The 19,264-nt window shown below is 38.5% G+C and overlaps 2 protein-coding genes across 2 annotated transcripts; one reads left to right on the forward strand and one right to left on the reverse strand.

Moving 5' to 3' along the window:
• Nucleotides 1-135: 135 nt before the first annotated feature.
• On the reverse strand, nt 136-9,455 carry eif2s1b (eukaryotic translation initiation factor 2, subunit 1 alpha b). The gene is given in 8 exon segments (NM_001200408.1): nt 136-394; nt 485-628; nt 761-858; nt 1,096-1,202; nt 1,641-1,792; nt 3,481-3,560; nt 5,149-5,391; nt 9,375-9,455. Coding segments are annotated over 7 exon segments (948 nt in total). The 5' UTR covers nt 5,390-5,391; nt 9,375-9,455; the 3' UTR covers nt 136-268.
• Nucleotides 9,456-10,303: 848 nt separating this feature from the next.
• On the forward strand, nt 10,304-18,205 carry atp6v1d (ATPase H+ transporting V1 subunit D). The gene is given in 9 exon segments (NM_001200481.1): nt 10,304-10,468; nt 11,404-11,521; nt 13,471-13,550; nt 13,723-13,790; nt 14,275-14,319; nt 14,501-14,604; nt 16,471-16,537; nt 16,945-17,023; nt 17,919-18,205. Coding segments are annotated over 9 exon segments (747 nt in total). The 5' UTR covers nt 10,304-10,427; the 3' UTR covers nt 18,064-18,205.
• The last annotated feature ends 1,059 nt before the right edge of the window (nt 18,206-19,264 follow it).

Here is a 19,264-nt window from a genome sequence, read left to right on the forward strand (position 1 = left end):
AAAAAAAAAAAAAAAGGGGTCACATTAGCTTCAACACAGTTATAGAAATCAGCTTTGTGGATAGGTGTCAACTCAAAACTCAACATTTAATTTGTTTGTGTATAAATTTTATTTTTACTTTTTTTTTTGTTTTTGTTTTACATCTGTTCTTTAACCACTCCACTTGGTTAGGACACAAAAACAGTTCATATTGTGAATATCTCTGTATCCTCTCCATGAGGGTCTGCCTGCTGCTGCTGCTGAAATCCTTTTACCCACCAAGGGCTTGTTAATCTTCAGCTTTGGCCTCCATTTCCTCGGCGTCATCATCTCCGTCCACCTCGGCATTCTCTCTCTCCAAACGTTCCAACTGTCGCTGTAGCTCTGTCTCATCGGTATCAGTCACCACTTTGGGCTAAAATCAGATGTAAAGAGGGATGAAATATGCAACACTAATGCCTGAAACAACTTCATGATTAATATCAGCTACATCGAAAACACAGACCTCCATCTGGACATTGAAGACTCCTCGTTTCTCCTCAATCTTCTCCTTAATCACAGCCATGGCCTGGTTGAGCATAGAGAGCCCCTCGGTCCGTTCCAGAGTGGTGGTAGTCATCACGTACCGTGGGGGTGCAATTAGGTTTATCTAATGCCAAAAGAAAGATACCAGTTCATTTCTGAATTGTGTTCATAATATCTAAGTCTAAGTACAGATCACATATTTACATTCACTTATCCATTTATCTGCACAGGGCTTTGGTTACTCAAGACTTGTTACCTTGATTGGCATGGCCTCTGTGGAGCAGTTCAGTCCAGCCCTCAGCGCGTCCTTAACGGCGTCGATGCCCTCGTATCCGTAACACGCCACTTCGATGTCTGATCGGGTCAGAAAGTGAGAACAGGGTTTCATTCAGAATGTCCACACCAGACAACAACTGATCAGGAGGAAATTATAATAAAAAAATATATATATTTGAATGACCATAAACATAAAACCGATTGCAATGGAGAACTCTCAGAGAACAAAAATAATAACGTTACTGTTCTAACAACTGCTCAGCACGCTTATGTGCAGGTTTACACACGGAAGGTAGCGTTTAGTGCTTTCAGTACCTGCTCTGATTTTGACCGCCTGTGGTGTGAGCCGCCTGTTGATATTATCGATGAGTACGCTCCTCTCCTCTTCTGTCAGATCCAACCCGTCCAGAATGGCGGGATCACTGAGAAGTAAAAGAAGCAGCAAAAGCGATGTGTACATTTGTGGTCAAGGCATCTCTGACCAGACGGACCAAAATCCAACAGCTAGGTTGTGTTAAACGAGCTCATTTACATTCCAACAGCAACTTTCCTTGTTAAGACATTGAGCGTGTCTTGGTTTTGCGTTTCCTTTTGAAGTGTAAGAAACGTGCTACGTAAATAGAATTACTACCTCCTTTCTGAAAGAGGGATGGCGTTATCTGTAACTGTCTTTGACATATAAATAAGAGATCCTCAAGCAGTCGGTATGGTCATGAAATAACCCAAACCAACAACACAACTGGTTCTCGGTTCTAGACCAGCACGCTATTGGAATAGAGCGGTTCGAGATTAGACACCAGCTCGTTAGCACTGAGTGACTTAAATTTAAGCATGCGTTGCAGTAAAGCTCCAGTACTTACGACACGGCTTGTTTAAACACATCATAAGCACCATATCCTGGTTTCTTGTATTTCTCATCGAAGACCCAGGCAGTGCGCTGGTATAGACTCTCCAGCTGCTCGTCCTTGGTGTACTCCAACACCTCCGCCACGTGCCTCAGAATACTGTACACCTAAAGCACAATTTAAGGAAACTAAGTACATTTCCATATCATCCTCTCCTAAATCACTTTCCAAAGGTAGAAACTGTAGTGCACACACACACACACACACAAGGTTTTATAGTAACTACCAGGTGCTTTGGGGGAAAGTCATTCTGTTTTAGTTAAGATGGTAACACTAGAAAAGGTGTAGAACAGTGCAAAAGTTTTTTATGGATGAATACACTCCTACTAGTGTACGCTGATATGCGCGATCATTGGAAGGTCAGGGTTTTGGTCTCCACATGAATGAATAAATACAGCACGGAAGGGCTGTCACGAATAAACGATTATAATTAACTACTAGATTTTTTAAAAATCCTTCAAAAACATTCAGCAAACGGCACTCCATATAGAGGATGGAAGATTTTTTAAAACTAGATATCTTTTTTTACTCTTACTCTAGATGATAGTTGGATGAGACCTTTTATTTTTACTTGGGCGAGTATTTTTGAGAATGGTAACTGGTCTGCACTTATATAACGCTTTTTTTTTTTTTTTTTTTTAACCTTAGCGGTACCAAAGTACTTTACACTGGTTCTCACAATCCAACGGTAGCAGAGCTGACACGCAAGGCGCTAACTAGCCATCGGGAGCAACTTGGAGTTCAGTGTCTCGCCCAAGGACACTTCGGCATGTGGAGTCACGTGGGCCGGGAATCGAACCGTCAACCCTACGATTAGTGGACCACCTAAGCCACAGTCGCTTCACAATTTAACCACCACTTACAATAACAAGTACGAAAATACAAAATGTATTTATAACATTCCAACTTTAAACTTTTAACTTAGCTGTAACAATTCAGTCAAATTATTTACTAAAGATTCAATAAAGTTATTTTAACTTGAGACTAAGAACGACCTATTTTTAATTTCTCTTCCTCGTCTCTGTTGCACGAAGAAACCGTAACGCTACAGGTACAGAAGTCTTATTTTTGAATAATGTATAAACAAAGGAAAGTTTTTGCATGGTTTTCCTGACGAAAAAAAAGGGTTAGGATTAAAAGCTAAGTATATTTCTATATTACCTATATGAAACATTTATCTAGCTAGAGAAAAAAACAACAACAACAGATGTTTACAACGCAAATAAGTCTTAAGGCACCATACAATATTGACTACTTGATTATTAATCAAAGGAAACGGTCAGTTAATCGATTATAAATTATTATTGGTAGTGATAGTCCTACACTACCGTCTAACACACAGCACCTACTACAAGGCAAAAACAGCATCGTGCAGGCTGGATAAAAATGTATTTAAAAAAAAAAGTATTGCTCCCACATGGGAAATTCCCTCGTTACAGCAGCTCGATTACACAAAAAACAGATAAGAAGGAATACACATTAAATAAGAATAGAATAGAAAAATAAGAATAATAGTAGTAAAAATAAATAAATAATAATAATGGTATTTTGTATTGTTTACTAGAACTCTAGCTTCAGTTTGTGGCTTAGCCTCTTTACTCTGTACACTTGGTTAGTAGTAAAGTGAAAGAAGTTGATGTTCTAAGCATTTGCTGCATTTAAAAAAAAATTTTTTTTTAAAGAGAAACAACTGGTCCTTTCTGCTCTAACTGAGCCTCGGTTTAAAACAGAAACCGGTATAAAGAACTGTAATAAACGTTGCCAGGTTGGAATTTGCTCTCTGTCTGTCACTTACAGTCTTGGATTTGGTAAACTTGTCTTCACACTTAATGGCCTCCTCTGGAGAAACTCTTCTCTTTGACAAGTCGATATATCCTGTAGAGAGATCGAAACAGTTTAAATCACATTGACAAATAACATGGCACTAACTCACTTAGCTCAATAGTCACTGTTTGGCTCCTTTCATGTAGAGGAGAATAAAGCAGTCAATTTTGGATACAAACAAATTCAGCTCGTAAATCGCTTCCAGGAGCATTTAGACAAGAAATGTGGTACTTGTGAAAATCCGTTCGTGAAAAACCATTTGTATCATGAGCGCTCCGATTCGCATATCTACATGAGAGACTGTCGAACATGAAACTCTTCCTTTTAAGGATGCTCCACAGGTTCTCAATAGGACTGAGGTCAGAGGATGATAGTGGCCACACCATTTTTTTTTTGCAACCAAGGACTCAGTGGTGTTTTTTTTTTGCAGCATGCCTTGGTGTGTTGTCCTGCATAAAAATCATTTTATTTCAGAAGGCATGATGATTCTTTATATACAATGGCAGAAAATGGTCAGATAGGAACTCCACATATCTTGCAGAGGTCATTTTGACACCCTCAGGGACCCTAAAAGGACCTACCATGTCACTTCCCAATATTCCAGCTCAAGTCATCACTCCGCCACCTCCCTGCTGACGTCACAGTCTTGTTGGAACAGGGTGGCCATTCGCCAACCATCCAGAGCTCCATCCATCTGGACCATGCATTCATCGGTAAATAAAACCGTTTCCAAATTAGCCTGCATGTATTTCCGAGCTCTTTGTGAGCTTTGGTTAGGGGCTGGCTGAAATGCAGCTTTATGCACAACTGCCAGCCTCTGGAGGATCCTGTATGGAGAGGTTCTTGGAACTCCAGAGACACCAGCAGCTTCAAATACCCGTTTGCTGCTCAACAGAGGCTTATTTATTTATTTATTTATTTATTTTTATAGCTGCCATTTGTCTGACAGAAACTTATCCTTAATAAGCCTTTATCTGACCGAATTCACCTGTGCTCTGAATCAAATCCTTTGACAGTTCGATGATCTCTCTTCAGTTTTCGTGAATTATCAGTTGTTTTCATGCCTTTTGTGAGACACTACATGATAGCTGTGACTTGCTTAATAATGTGGAAAAACCTCTTTAAGTAGTTTTCCCTTTAACTAATAGAACTATCTAACAAACCCGTCCGAGATTGATGCAGGTTATCTAAAAAGACATGAGAAATAATAATAATAATAATAAAAAACAAAAAACAAAAAAAAAAAACAAAAAAAAAAACACTTTCTCTGAAAAACTAAAACCTAGGTGTTTATTTGACTGAAATCCTACCGATTGGTCACTTGCATAATAAATTTGGTTCATGGTGTAGTAGCTGAGGCGATGCAATGGCCGAACTGCATTACTAGAAAGTTCAGCATACACCGCGCAACAACTTTACTAAAGGGTTGCTAAAGGAGGCTTCATATCTTTTGAGGCAAATGAGTTAATAAACATTTACAAACAAACAGAAATACCATTTAAACAGCAACCAAATATCTCTAACAGATCATCAGGAGTGCTGATTAGCTCCTGCAGCTATTCCTGCAGAACTGCACTGATGGATGATTGCATAGGAAAGTCTTTGCCTGGTGCCATATCCATGAGGTTAAACAGCCCACCTTTCTCTTTGTCCACTCGGATAACCACGACACACTCGTTGCGTCCGATGCGGATGAGTTTGTTGATGGAGCGGATGCGACGGCGCGAGAGCTCGCTCAGCAGGATCATCCCCTCGATGTTGTTGTACTCCAGCAGGCTGACGTAAGCACCCATCTCGGCTATGGAGCGCACGTTCACCATCACCACATCCTCCACCTCCGGGAAGCGGTGCTGGTAAAACCTACAACTGAGTCCCGGCATCACTGCAACCAACACAAACGCAACATTTAGATTCGTATGCTAAGAACTCTTCATATTTACTCACTGTAGATATGCACACCAGCGTACTTCTGCGCTGCTGTGAACATGCTGGTCCACGTGACGAGCATCTCCACGACAACAGCTCCACTAAAGAGCAAGCAAGTGACCTCCACACATAAATAAACGAATCAAACATTCACGGTATTCCCCACGAAGAAATACTCGAGCACATCAAATCTTTTGCAGACAGAAAAAAGATAAGACAACCTTATAGCTCAATATTTTATTCTTTTTAAAAAAAAACCCAAAAAAAACAGAAACCCCATTCTCTCCAACAGTAGAGAAGGCCTTTGTCGGAACTGAATGTTGTCTTTGGCATCAAAACGGTGGAACATGTTTCCAAACTCCAACAATTAACAGATTCACACATTTCATACTTATTTTATGTTTCTAATAAAATGTCCTTCTTTAATATACAGTGCCTCCATTAATATTGGCACCCTTGGTAAATATGAGCAAATAAGGCTGCTCTTTATTGTTGAACCGTTTGTTAAAAAAATAAATAAATTCACAAAAATACTCTGCTCTCATGGATATCAAACAATTGTAAACACAGCACAGATACACACACACATATATATATATACACACACACACACACACACACACATGCATATACACACACATATATATATATATATATACATATACACACATATACACATACATATACATATACATTATATATACACCCTTTGTTAAATATAGGTGTGCAACAATTATTGGTACCCCAGAGTATCTTTGTGAATCTTTTCAACAAAAGATCAAAAGGTTAAACAATAAAGCCAAATGTAAATTTGGTGCCAATATTAATGGGGGGCACTGTATATACGTAATTAATCTGTTAACAGGTTACACACGCAGATACACACCAAATTTAAAAGTGTATTAGGTAAGATTAGTTCACCAACAGTTAAGTTGGTGGATTCGACTTCTGAATTACTTTTTTTTAGACTTCTTGAGCCCACCCTCCACGATCTACTGTAACCTGTAGAGTACTGTCTATAAAATGGCTGACAGGAGGCACAGCCAAACACAGGAGGCACATCCAGACCCGAATTCAGCTTTCCTCAACCACAGTCAACGAAGTGAACCCTACGAAGTGCCTTGAAACACGCAGGGTTATTCGATGTGCTGCCGTAATTTCCACTGAAACAGGAAGTCAGGGTGGGACCTATTAACTGGCTCCTCCCCCTTTTTAGAAAGCCAAGTGTTTAGCTTAATTCAAAGCCTGGGCCAAGCCGTACTTGACAGTTAGTACCATGGATGTTTATAATGTTGGGGGGCGGGACACTTCAGATTCTAGAGAGCATTTGATTGGACAGAAAATCTGATAAGAAGCGGAAGCAGGAAGACGTCATCAAAACCATTGATTCATATTGGTGATAGATGGTGGTGCTAAATTTTTAATCTTCTAAATGTGAGTTTTTGGAGCACACTCGCTTCTAGATAAACTTAAGCCTAACATTCATACTAAAACCCACAAAACTTCAACTTTGATTTCATGGAGACTTTAATAACAGGTGTTTAAGCCACGGCTTAAACCTTTATTATTATTATTATTATTATTATCTTTTTTTTTTTTTTTTTTACTTCTCTTTCATGTTATTTGTAGTAGGCATTAAAAATGGCACCTTTAAGCTAGGGGTGCACCGAAATGAAAATTCTTAGCCGAAGCCGAATATAATGAAAAACTTGGCCAAAAGCCGAATACGAACACGTTTTTTTTTCGTGTTTTTTCCATTTATTTTGCCTTTTTTTTCACCATTGCATACATTAGTCAAAATGTGTTTTTTACTGTTTTGTCTCGCTTTTCAAAGAAAAAAATCAATTACAAAAACTACAATTTCAAAATATTTATTTAACACTGAACTTTTTTTTTCCATTCCAGCAGGCATAGGCTACCAACAAGGCACAATATAACTTTACATAAATAAATGAGTAAAATAAAAATATTTTGATGTGGTCATCTTTGAGCCCCCCTTGAATAGCCGATGTTAGGCCTTTAAGGGACTGCTGAAAGAATGGAACTCTGAAGCCTACAATAAAAACGGGCATTAAAAAGTGCATTGACAAGAGCGCAAAAAATTATTCTATTCGGTTCTATACGGCTGATTATATTGGGGATATATACCGCTTGCGTCCCTGTACACCTCGCGGAGTATAGAGTATAATAGTAAATATAGTGTGGGTGTATAATATATATATATATATATATATACATATACATATATATATATATATATATATATATATATATATATATATATATATATATATATATATATATATGATTTGTCTGCCTGCCCTTAAATAAGTACGTCTTTACCTGCTTCCGTACTCTACTCCCTTACGTTTCAACAAAAACATGCTCCGGAACAGAAACAAAACAAACACACGTGTCCACAGCTTGTGCGTGCCTCGATCTGGTTGCTAGGCTATTTGGTCGCGTCATCAAAACATGTCATTGTTCAGTCAAATTTATTCGGCCGAACACCGAATATTTTTTTCCCACGTCATTGTTCGTCAAATTTATTCGGCCAAATACCGAATATTTTTTTTTTTCACGTCATTGTTCAGTCAAATTTATTCGGCCGAACACCGAATATTTTTTTTTTCCACGTCATTGTTCGTCAAATTTATTCGGCCGAATACCGAATATTTTTTTTTTTTCACGTCATTGTTCAGTCAAATTTATTCGGCCGAACACCAAATATTTTTTTTTCACGTCATTGTTCGGTCAAATTTATTCGGCCGAACACCGATTTTTTTTTCTTCACGTCATTGTTCGTCAAATTTATTTGGCCGAACACCGATTTGTTTTTTTTTGGTTGCTATTTTCGGCCGAATAATTTCGGTTGCCGAACATCCGGTGCATCCCTACTTTAAGCTGATGTTACATTATGGTAATGTTTCCTAATCCTGCCGCTAAATCGTATTGATCAGCTCATTAACACATCATCTAGTGATGGTAATCGCGACTCTTCTCAACGAGTCAGTGCAATCGGCTCAGCTCACCAATAAGAACCGACTCTTTCGGTACCCAAACGGCTTCATGTCGTTGATATGTGCCAAGAACAGTTCAATAATATCTGAAACATCTAATTAACAACATAACATTATCCTACGGGTTGTCGTGATTTAAAAAAAAAACAACTATATATTTTTTTTTAAAAAATTCAATAATCATGGCAACATTCTTGCTAATCTAAATCATTATTTGTATTTTGTACTGTATTAGAGAATCAAACGCTACTAAATTTTCCAGTGCTAAACACAGAATACTGTCAAACAACAACATAAACGCCTCTATTACGATCCTTCAGACGTGCGAGTCGGCTCCCAACATCCACCTAAAAGAACCGGATCGAAGAGTCGATTCGACTGTGAACGACACATCACTACACCCTGATAGTGAATGAAGTTAAAATAGGTGTTAGCTCAGTGCTTTACAGCCCTGCTCTTTTTGTGCGTCTGAACTTAACATTTTTTGATCATTTCCCCACTGTACCACATCCTAATATCTATATTAAACTCCTTTAAGGCGTGTTCATGGAGTTGGAAGAGGAAACACACTAACCTGTGCAGTAAAGTGATCTGTACAATAATCTACACAACACGCTCCGATACACACCGACATAATTCACCTCACACACTCAGGCTAACACACTTCCACACCCCAATTTGACCCCTTTAAAGAGTGTATTAACAGGCTGCTGAGTTGAATCAGGTATGTTAGAGTAGGAAACACTAAAGTTTGGAGATAATAAAGGAGTTCTAAACCGCTGCTCCACTGAGCTCCACGCCACCACATGCAGAAAGAAGAGCGGCTAGAGTTAGCCAGCTAGTGCCCAATAACCCGCTCCATTTAACAAGACAAATGAAATACAACTGTAACAGAACAGCAGTAAAAATGCAGCACTACCTGAACTGCGATGTTACTGACAAACTGTTCCTTAAATAAAGATTCACTCTGTAATATCTCCCGTAAGATAAGAAGTAGCTCCGTAGTCATGAGTTAGCAAGGAAGCCGGGAAAGCAGAAACAACGAATGTATTCAAGATGGCCGACAGTCGGAGCGACACTTCACTATAAAAGTCCTATTTTTGCGCGCGTGTGTAAAAATCTGTTCAGCTCTGATACGTTTATATTTTGCGCTTTATTCGTTTTACAGGCGAGCAACAACAACAAGGCGTGTAGATGTTATTAGTACCACGGCTGTTTGAGCAGTTTCAGATAGATAAATAGATAGATAAATAGATAGATAGATAGATAGATAGATAGATGGATGGATAGAGCCTGTGTGTACTGACTGATTTGTCGTAGGATGTTTCTACTGCAAAAATAAATAAGCGCAATTAGGATACAAATCAGTGTGCTACTACTACTTCGACTACTACTACTACTAATTAGTATTATTACGATACTATTGTTTATTAGAATACAAAAAAGCTCAAAACCCCACACTAAAATAGCACAGAATACGCGTCGAACAAGCCACTATCTATACAAAACGCTACTGTTAAAAAAAATAAATGTGATTTCATTTAATTTACATTTATTTATTAAATGTATTATTTTGTACAGTACTTTTAACACAGATATTCTCCTATGCGCTAGGCGGCGCCATTTTCCTGCCGTGTTACGGAATCACATGATTAAACTCGGTCAGCTGCCTGTGCGCTGCGCTACTTTTATTTTTTTGACGGAATGAATCCCAAATTGCTATTAACTCCCTGCATGGGTGCCCTACCTAGGGTGAGACAGAGCAGTGTCCTACACCCTTCGTAGTACACTATATTTCAACACGAGCCGTATTTAGAACTCGGCCGCTGCCTGAGACGGTCACAGAGCATCAGTGAAAACTGTCAGTGATACTTCTCCCAATAACAGCGTAAAACCTCGACTGTTCAAAGACTAACATTTGAGGAATTCTGCTTCACTGAGTATATTTTAAAATCCTCGACGAAAGGAAAAGATGTCAGGCAAAGAGCGGATCGACGTTTTCCCTTCGAGAATGTGAGTAGCTAAGCTAAGCTAGGTGACTGTACCTCTAGGTTAGCTTTAATAACACAAAAATGTACGAAATGTCAGTATAACATAGCATTACGTTCGTTTTTACGACAGTTTGGAAACATTTCAGACTTTTCCAACTGCATTCAGTGCAAATCATTAACTGTAAACAATTTCTCAGCTAGAACCTGGATTACTGTACACTCATTTAATCGCATATTTAACGCTGTAGACATGTGAATGTTTATTTTAGAGATTAAACATGAAGGTTTTTATTATTATTATTATTATTATTATTATTATTTTTTTAATAAAGAATAATGATAGAAGATTAGCAGAAGGATCAGTTTAATGTCTGGTTTATATTCATTATCATCCTGCAGTACATTAACAGTGCCACAAGACAGTCTTAATCCTTTTTTTTTTTTTAGTTTAAAATGAGTATTTAATTGATATTTGATCATTAGTATTGTGCATATTATCTATAGTAAAGAGTTTAGTTATGGATATATGTGGAGATTTGAAAATGATCTGACAAGAAATCCAACTAAAAGCAGAAGTCTGATTCAGTCTCGTGATCTGAGCTTCCTGCAGCAGCCTGTGAGGAAAAACTTAACCAGCTGCTGGAGTCTAATCTGAGGTCTACATGTTGTCTCGAATGCGGTTTGGACATGTAAAATGGATGCTCCATGTAATCTAAAGCGCATAATGAACAGATTAATAAGAAACAACAATCTGCTGTTCTTTAAGAGACTTCTAATCTAATGTGGTGGTTTTCTGCTATTGGAGAGCCTTCAGAACTTTCTTGTCGTTTCCTGTTTCTCAGTAACATGACAAGAGTCATTGATTCATTCATTCATTCATTCAAGTGAAATGACTTTATAGCGACTATAACATAAGTGATACTAGGAACTGAGGTCTGAACAGGAGTTTTCTTTTAGGGCTCAAACCATCATGAAGGCACGTCTGAAAGGAGCTCAGACTGGACGCAACTTGCTGAAGAAGAAGGCAGATGCGCTGTCCATGCGTTTCCGGCAGATTCTGAGGAAAATCATCGAGGTACAGTAGGATGACCAGAAGCAGCGTTCTATAACTAGGCTGCTGTACAAATTAAAGCTCAAATTGGATGTGTGCCGGCCATGTACGAAACCGTACATAGTACATAGTACAGCTTGCAGTGAAATGCTTTTTTCCACTGTCCGTGACCTAAAAATAGAATTTACACGAACCAGAATTGATTGCTATACATGCAGGAAAGGAAAGATATACAAATATGATATAAGGGATGCAAGGCAGAAACAGTCCCGCTGTGTTTTGAATAAGGTGCAGATGTGTGCAGTTGTTTGTGCAATATATGCTGTGCAACGTCACGGTCCGCTGTCATTCTACAGGGCGAGAGCTATGGGGTTATAATTCTTTCATAATTCCAAATAAATAGATTACGATCTACAAGTAAATGTAGTGAGATTTACAAAAATAAAGCAAATTCACAAATGCAGTGAATGAAGATCCACAAATATGTGTTAGTAGTTTCACAAACAGAAATTAAAATAAGAAATAAATATAATGAGATTTGCTAAATAATAATAATATGTATAAATATATATATGTGTGTGTGTGTGTGTGTATATATATATATATATATATATATATATATATATATATATATATATATATATATATATATATATATATATATATATATATATATATATGCATTCATTTGTGCATTTGAGGATTTTGAAACATTTCTAGCATCAAGGATGGACACAAATCCACAAATGGACTCCGCTCACTGTCTGCTCGAGCCAATCGGATAACCGCCACATTGCACTGACCAATCGTAGCACGTTCTCGCTCCAACCAATCACGTTTTCTTTTACAATCAGGACACATCAGTTTTGATGTATATCTTTTATTTACTTTAATATTTATCAATAGTTAATATACATTAATATTCATTTATTCGTTCATTTAAAAAAAGTACAGTACATGTTCATGGTACAGTCAGTGCTGTTTTTTTTTTTTGTAATAAAGTTCAGCACTATTTTACTTTGAGTGTTATGTGTTTATTCGGTATCGATTTGAAAAACTATCGGTTGTTTAATCGGTTATCGGCAGGTACTGCCTAACTTTGTTATCGGTATCGGTCGACCTCAAGCAGGTGAACTACAGGTCAGGATGCTCAGTGCGATGGTGCCCTCAGCTTATACACCACCCTCTGGAGAGCCTGCCTGTCCTGCATGGTGCTTCTCCCAAACCAGTCTGTGGTTCTTCTCTACAGGGTGTTTTCAGTGGTGCAGGTGTAAAAGTACCTTAGCACCTTAGAGGGCTGTTTAAAGTCCCTCAAACACATAAGATAAGATAATACTTTATTAATCCCTAGATGGAGAAATTAGGGAAGGTGGTAAAGACGCTGTCTGATGGGCCTTCTTCACCAGGGTGTTAATGTGACAGGGCCATGACACGTCCTGCATGATGTGAACACCACGGTGTCAGAAACTGTCCACTCTCACCACCCCGTTGATTTTAAGGGGGAGCTAGCTCCTCTCCTGCTTCGTGCTGAAGTCTACTATCAGCTCCTTTGTCTTTGCTGACATTCATGGGGAGGTTGTGCTCCTGGCACCAGTTCTCCAGGCTTTTAAATATCTTATAGGTAGGCCTTCTCGTTGTCATTAGGGTACAATGAGTGAGTTCTGCAGGGGGCTCAGCGCCCAACCCTTGGGGCTCCAGTACTGAGTGTGAGGGAGGGTGAGGCATGTCAGACAGATAGACCACAAGAAGTACGGGTGGGCAGTCAGGAATTTGGTGATCCAGGTCCCAGGTTCTCCAACTAAATCTCAGATCCTCCATCTTGGTCTTCCACAATATGAACACACAACATACAATATGAATGTTTTTCTTCATTCCTAGTGGTGCTGATGGTGTTGAATTCCATGCAGTGATGATGTGGTTATTTATTTACAGCGTTTTTCACCAGTTAACCAGTGTTTCCTGTTCGTTCCCAGACTAAGACGTTGATGGGGGAGGTGATGAGGGAAGCAGCCTTCTCCTTAGCTGAAGCCAAATTTGCTGCTGGTGACTTTAGGTATGAACAGAGAATGTGAACATGAACGCTAATTGTGTGTGTATGTGTGTGTGTATGTGTGTGTGTATGTGTGTGTGTGAGAGAGAGAGTGAGAGAGTGAGAGAGTGTGTGTGTGTGTGTGAGATAGTTACTGTGTCTCTTGATCTCACTCTGTGTGTGTTTGTTTCTTTAGCACTACAGTCATCCAGAATGTGAACAAGGCCCAGGTGAAGGTCAGGGCAAAGAAGGACAATGTCGCAGGTCTGCTTAACATAGTGTCAAATTTTACTAGGCACTAGGAAAAACACAGACACACTTTTCTATCTTTGTGAGGACCTTCTATTGACATAATGATTACTGTAGCTAATTAAAATCATAATTTAATATAACCCTAACATTAACCTCAGTAACCAATAGGAAAATATTTGGCTCTTTTAGTGCCAAATTTTAAAACGTACACACACACACACACACACACACACACACACACACACACACACACATTAAACCAGTCTAATGACTAAAAACTTGCAATTACCTGTCTTTTTGTGTGTTTGTAAAATATATAATTTCCAAGCTAACACAGTCATTTTTTTTTATCACCACAGAGGCCCTTCTCACATAATACCAAACACTGCCCTCTTCTGATGAGTCACAATAATGCGTCCACAGGTTTATTAATACCGGTGCAGTAAATTAGCTTGTTGTCAGTAACGTTTCACGTGTTTGCACCGTTTCATTCCAGGTGTGACCCTGCCTGTGTTTGAGCACTACCAGGAAGGAGGAGACAGTAAGTCTTTTTTGGGGGGGACGACAAAAATACACATGTAATATAAATTTACTGACTTTATAAAATTTCTGTCTGGAACTTTTGACCAGAAGCAAATGTAGAGACACTCGCCATTAAAACCTGTTCGGACAATGCCTTACAGATAACACATAGCAGAAAATAACAGAATGATTGTGTGTAGGTTATGAGCTGACGGGTTTAGCGAGAGGTGGAGAGCAGTTGTCCAGGCTGAAGAGGAACTATGCTAAAGCTGTGGAGCTGCTGGTGGAGTTAGCCTCCCTGCAGGTAGGTAGGAGGCACTCACACATGCACTATATGTTACATTCATGTCCGTCATACAGCACGTTTACATGGACAGCAGTAATCCAATATTAACCCGATTAAGATGATTGATTAAGAAACTAGCATGTAAATAGCGATTATTGATGACCTTAATCCAGCATTCCCGCATTGCGCAGTGTTTTCAGAATAGGCTCCGGATCCACCGCAATCCCGACCAGGATAAAATGATTACTGAAGATAAATGTATGAATGAACGCAGTATGTGTCATTACTGAAAGTCTTATAAAGAGATCATGCAGAACTCTCAGACAATAGGGACAGAAATTCAATTCAATTCAATTTTATTCGTATAGCGCTTTTTACAATAGACATTGTCTCAAAGCAGCTTTACAGAAATATCAACATGGTATACAGATATTAAAGGTGCGAATTTATCCCAACTGAGCAAGCCACTGAGTGGCGACGGTGGCAAGGAAAAACTCCCTAAGATGTTTTAAGAGGAAGAAACCTTGAGAGGAACCCGACTCAGAAGGGAACCCATCCTCATCTGGGTAACAACAGATAGTGTGAAAAGGTTCATTATGGTTTATATGAAGTCTGTATGGCGTTAGGAGCAGCCGTAGTCCCAGCAGTCTGGAATTAAAGAAGATTTGAGCTCCATCCAGAGGCAGAAAGGATCTGGATCTCTAGTATCTCCATAAATTCGTGTGGGGCTCGGCGAAAGGAGAGAGGGAGAAAAAAGATAATTATGACTGCGAAGTAGTAGAACACAATCTAGTCAGGGTAGGCTTGAGTAAACAAATACGTTTTAAGCTTAGACTTAAACACTGAGACTGTGTCTGAGTCCCGAACACTAATAGGAAGACTGTTCCATAACTGTGGGGCTCTATAAGAGAAAGCTCTTCCCCCTGCTGTAGCCTTCACTATTCGAGGTACCGTCAGATAGCCTGAATCTTTTGACCTAAGTAGGCGTGGCGGATCATAGAAAACCAAAAGGTCGCTTAGATATAGGCTTAGAAATGCCTCAACTTTATTCTGAACCAGAATAATCGGTAGCAAACACTCAGAGTAAGTAATGGGCCAAGCCCAAAGTGGCAAAACATTAAGGTTTTAATGGTCTTAACAACAAATTATTGGTCAGGAAATCAGCAAGTATTAAACAAATAGATAAAGTAACTTTTCCCTTTGATTTCTTTTAAATGTTTAAGCCTTGTGGGTAAACTTGTGGACAGCTTATTTATTTCTTTAATTTTTTAAAAAAAAAATTGTATTCATTTTATTTTATCTTTACTTTTATTTAAATGAGACATGTTAGTTTAACTTAACTTAACATTTTAATCGTTATCATGATTTTACCGTTTTTCCCCCAAACAGTTCACTGCAGCAAAACTAAACAAGCAAATGGTGGCACAGGAGGCCGTACTAGTGTATTTGTTTAATTCTTGCTAATTTTCTGACCAAGGATTTATTGTTAAGACCATTAAAAGCTCAATTTTTTTTTTTGCCCAGCAGTGTAGTGTACAGAATAGTTTTTTCTTTCTTTCTTGTTGTTCTGTTCGCTATAATTGTGTTCTGTGTAGTACTCCTGATTTTTCCACGTAGAGAATATTGAGAAAGGAACCATTTTAAACACAATGATTGATACACGATTGAGAGTGAAAGTAGTGATCGTCGATCAGAGTGATACAGCACGAAATTTGAGGTTGTGTTTTAGCAGTCGAATGTCTAGTGATGGCACAATCCCAGAAATGCAATACTTGGTTAAAAAAAGAAAAGAAAAGAAAGACTATTACAATAATTGAAAAGGCGTACATCCCAAAGCCATTTCCGATGACTTCACCTTTAATTTTTGTGTCGCTTAATTTACAGACCTCCTTCGTCACCTTGGATGAAGCCATCAAGATCACCAACCGTCGTGTGAATGCCATCGAGCACGGTGAGTCAGAGACGAGTCTGTCCCGCTCTCAGTGTGTGTGTTCACGCTTTCTAATCCGCTCGGGACAAAACGAGCCAGTTTAAATTGATTAAAAAAAACAAACGATTTATCCAGCTTGGCACTTTTCTCTGACTCTTTAATTAAAAAAACAACAACAACAACAAAAAAAACCCCCAAAATGTTTCTCTTATACATTTATTTTAAAATGGCTGGATGGTAAACCAAAAAAACTGCGTTGGAGCTGAAACTCTGAGGCATAGGAAGAGAGTTTTAGGACTTAATTTCCATTAAGATTTTTAAATTGATTAGCATGGAGATGATTTTAGACTGCAGCATGAAGCATTGCTGAATAGTAAACATTACAGGAGTTAAAAGCGTTACTGTTGAGTTCTCCGTCCTTTCCACAGTGATTATCCCGAGGATCGAGCGAACCCTCACGTACATCATCACTGAGCTGGATGAGAGAGAAAGAGAAGAGTTCTATAGGTGAGTCACGCTGGTTTTGTCAGCACTGCTATACATTAACAAAAAAGACACTACATCGATTATCATAAAAAGTGACTAGTAATTTTAGAGGAGCTTTCTTTAGTACATTTACATTTACATGTCTTACGAACCAGAGCAGCCGATCGTCAAACTCTAATTAAAAAAAAAAGCTAACTCGGTATACATGGCCAAGGGTGTTTGGGTGGGCGGGGGCAAGTGCACGTTAAGGGGTGGCACCTAATTATTTAAAGGTTTATTCGCAGAATAAAGCTTCCTAACAAATAACGACGCTGTACAAGCTTCATAATTGCTCCGTGGTTCCGAATGCTACACCGTATTTCGTAGTCAAAATGCTCACAACAGTACAGTTTTGATTATCAGCTGTGGCTGATTAAAGTCTGAATAAGGAGCATTTTTACAATAATTATTGGGACTGAAAAAACCCCAAACATTTAGCCTTTAAGTAATATTGTATTGGCAAAAGATCTGGCAGTACAAATCAGATTTTATTTATATTTCTTTCTAGGTGAATGACCTCATACTTCTAGTCGTTTTCCAAAACACTAAAAAAAAAAAGGTTTCAAACTTACAAATTTTTTTCACACTTTACCTGCAAATATTTATTACCAGATTTTATAATGGTTATACATTGCACCCAGTGGTGTCTCTAACAGCTTGGATATAACATTTAATAGTATGGTGTTGAATAATCAACAACTCCAATAAACTGCTGATTTAAATTACGATCGGATTATTCAGGGGCCTGTAAACACACATCCCGTCGTGCGAGTTGTAATTTTGGCATAATTTCGAACTTCTCTAATTCTGCTTCACAAAGACAGTCACACAAGTAATCCAAGCGTATTTCTCTCTGTCTTCCCTTCGACTCCACCAGGTTGAAGAAGATCCAGGAGAAGAAGAAGCAGCTGAGGGAGAGGACGGAGCTGGAAATAGCGCAGCGCCTGGCCAAGCTCGGCCCCATCAGCGAACCGGCCAACATGGTCGATATGGAGAAAGACGAAGACCTGCTGTTCGAATGAGCCTGGTTCAGGCTTCAACTCCCAGTACACACGTTATTTATTCTGCGTGCCTACCAGATCAAGCACGATATATTATGTGAAAGGAAAGAAATCACCATTGTTTTGTGTATATGTTGGTGCTTATTTTGTTTTCAGTTTTGCCTTTTTTGAAAGAAAAAAAAAAAGCATGTTCATGTTATCAGTATCTATATATTAAATATAAATATATGTACATTGTTGGTTTACGCTGCTAGCAATGACTGTGTTCTCTGTAACGTTTACTGTCTCCGGTCTTGTTGAGTCTGTGTGAGTGATTTATCATCGATGACTGTATGGGATTACCTGAAATACCATTCCAAGTTCATAGTAAGTTCATGATGTCATACATACTGTAGTGCAACTTCGAAAGCCGATGTGGTTGGTACTATAAAGTGCGATACTCTTCAGTGGAATCTCAAGACCATTGATTATGGTGGAAACCTTTATGAGCCCTTTGTATAGTTATTCATATAGCTCATTTCAACAGTGTCATCTCACTATTAATCCACCGTTCGACACATCAGAGTATTTCCAGTGACCCCTGATGTGCTGAAATTCTTGTATAATCTCAACTGATATTGTCTGTGAAATTCATTTGGAATAAAAATTGTAGATGTTCACCGGATTGCACTTTGTGTGGTAAGTTGGCCAGTTCTTACTGTGTAAGTCATCTGTTCGTTTTTGCTAAGCCGTGTTCCATCTATTAATCAACTGTGTCTATTTATTCAGCGTTTTACATAAGTATTCCCCCACACTCCGTGTTGCACATTTTGTAGTGTTTTGGCAAAACTGATTTTAATCAGTTCCACAGGGACTTCATAACTCTTATTCGATCTGATCAGCAGTGATTGCATATTAAAGGAACAGTCTGGCATTTTACACCGTAATCTCTAACTAATGCATCTGTAGTTTTTATGAGATCACCGTGAACTGTTATGATACATGACGTACTGAGAAATTAACAAACGAATAAATTCACGGATGCTGAGCAGTCCATACAGGATTTCACAGAGTTTATTTTTTGCGGTTGTTGCGGTCTGACTTGCTCGATTTCGCTGCTGCATTTTTCAAAATTTGCAGTGCAGTTTGTGGCGTTTATTGTGCTTTTTTTTTTTTTTTTTTTTTTGCGGAAAATACTGGTGAAATTGCAGTTGTATTCTTTCGCAGTGATGTTTGTTGGTAA

The sequence above is a fragment of the Ictalurus punctatus genome, chromosome 25 (assembly GCF_001660625.3).
Source record: "Ictalurus punctatus breed USDA103 chromosome 25, Coco_2.0, whole genome shotgun sequence".
In the NCBI taxonomy this organism is placed as follows: Eukaryota; Metazoa; Chordata; class Actinopteri; order Siluriformes; family Ictaluridae; genus Ictalurus; species Ictalurus punctatus.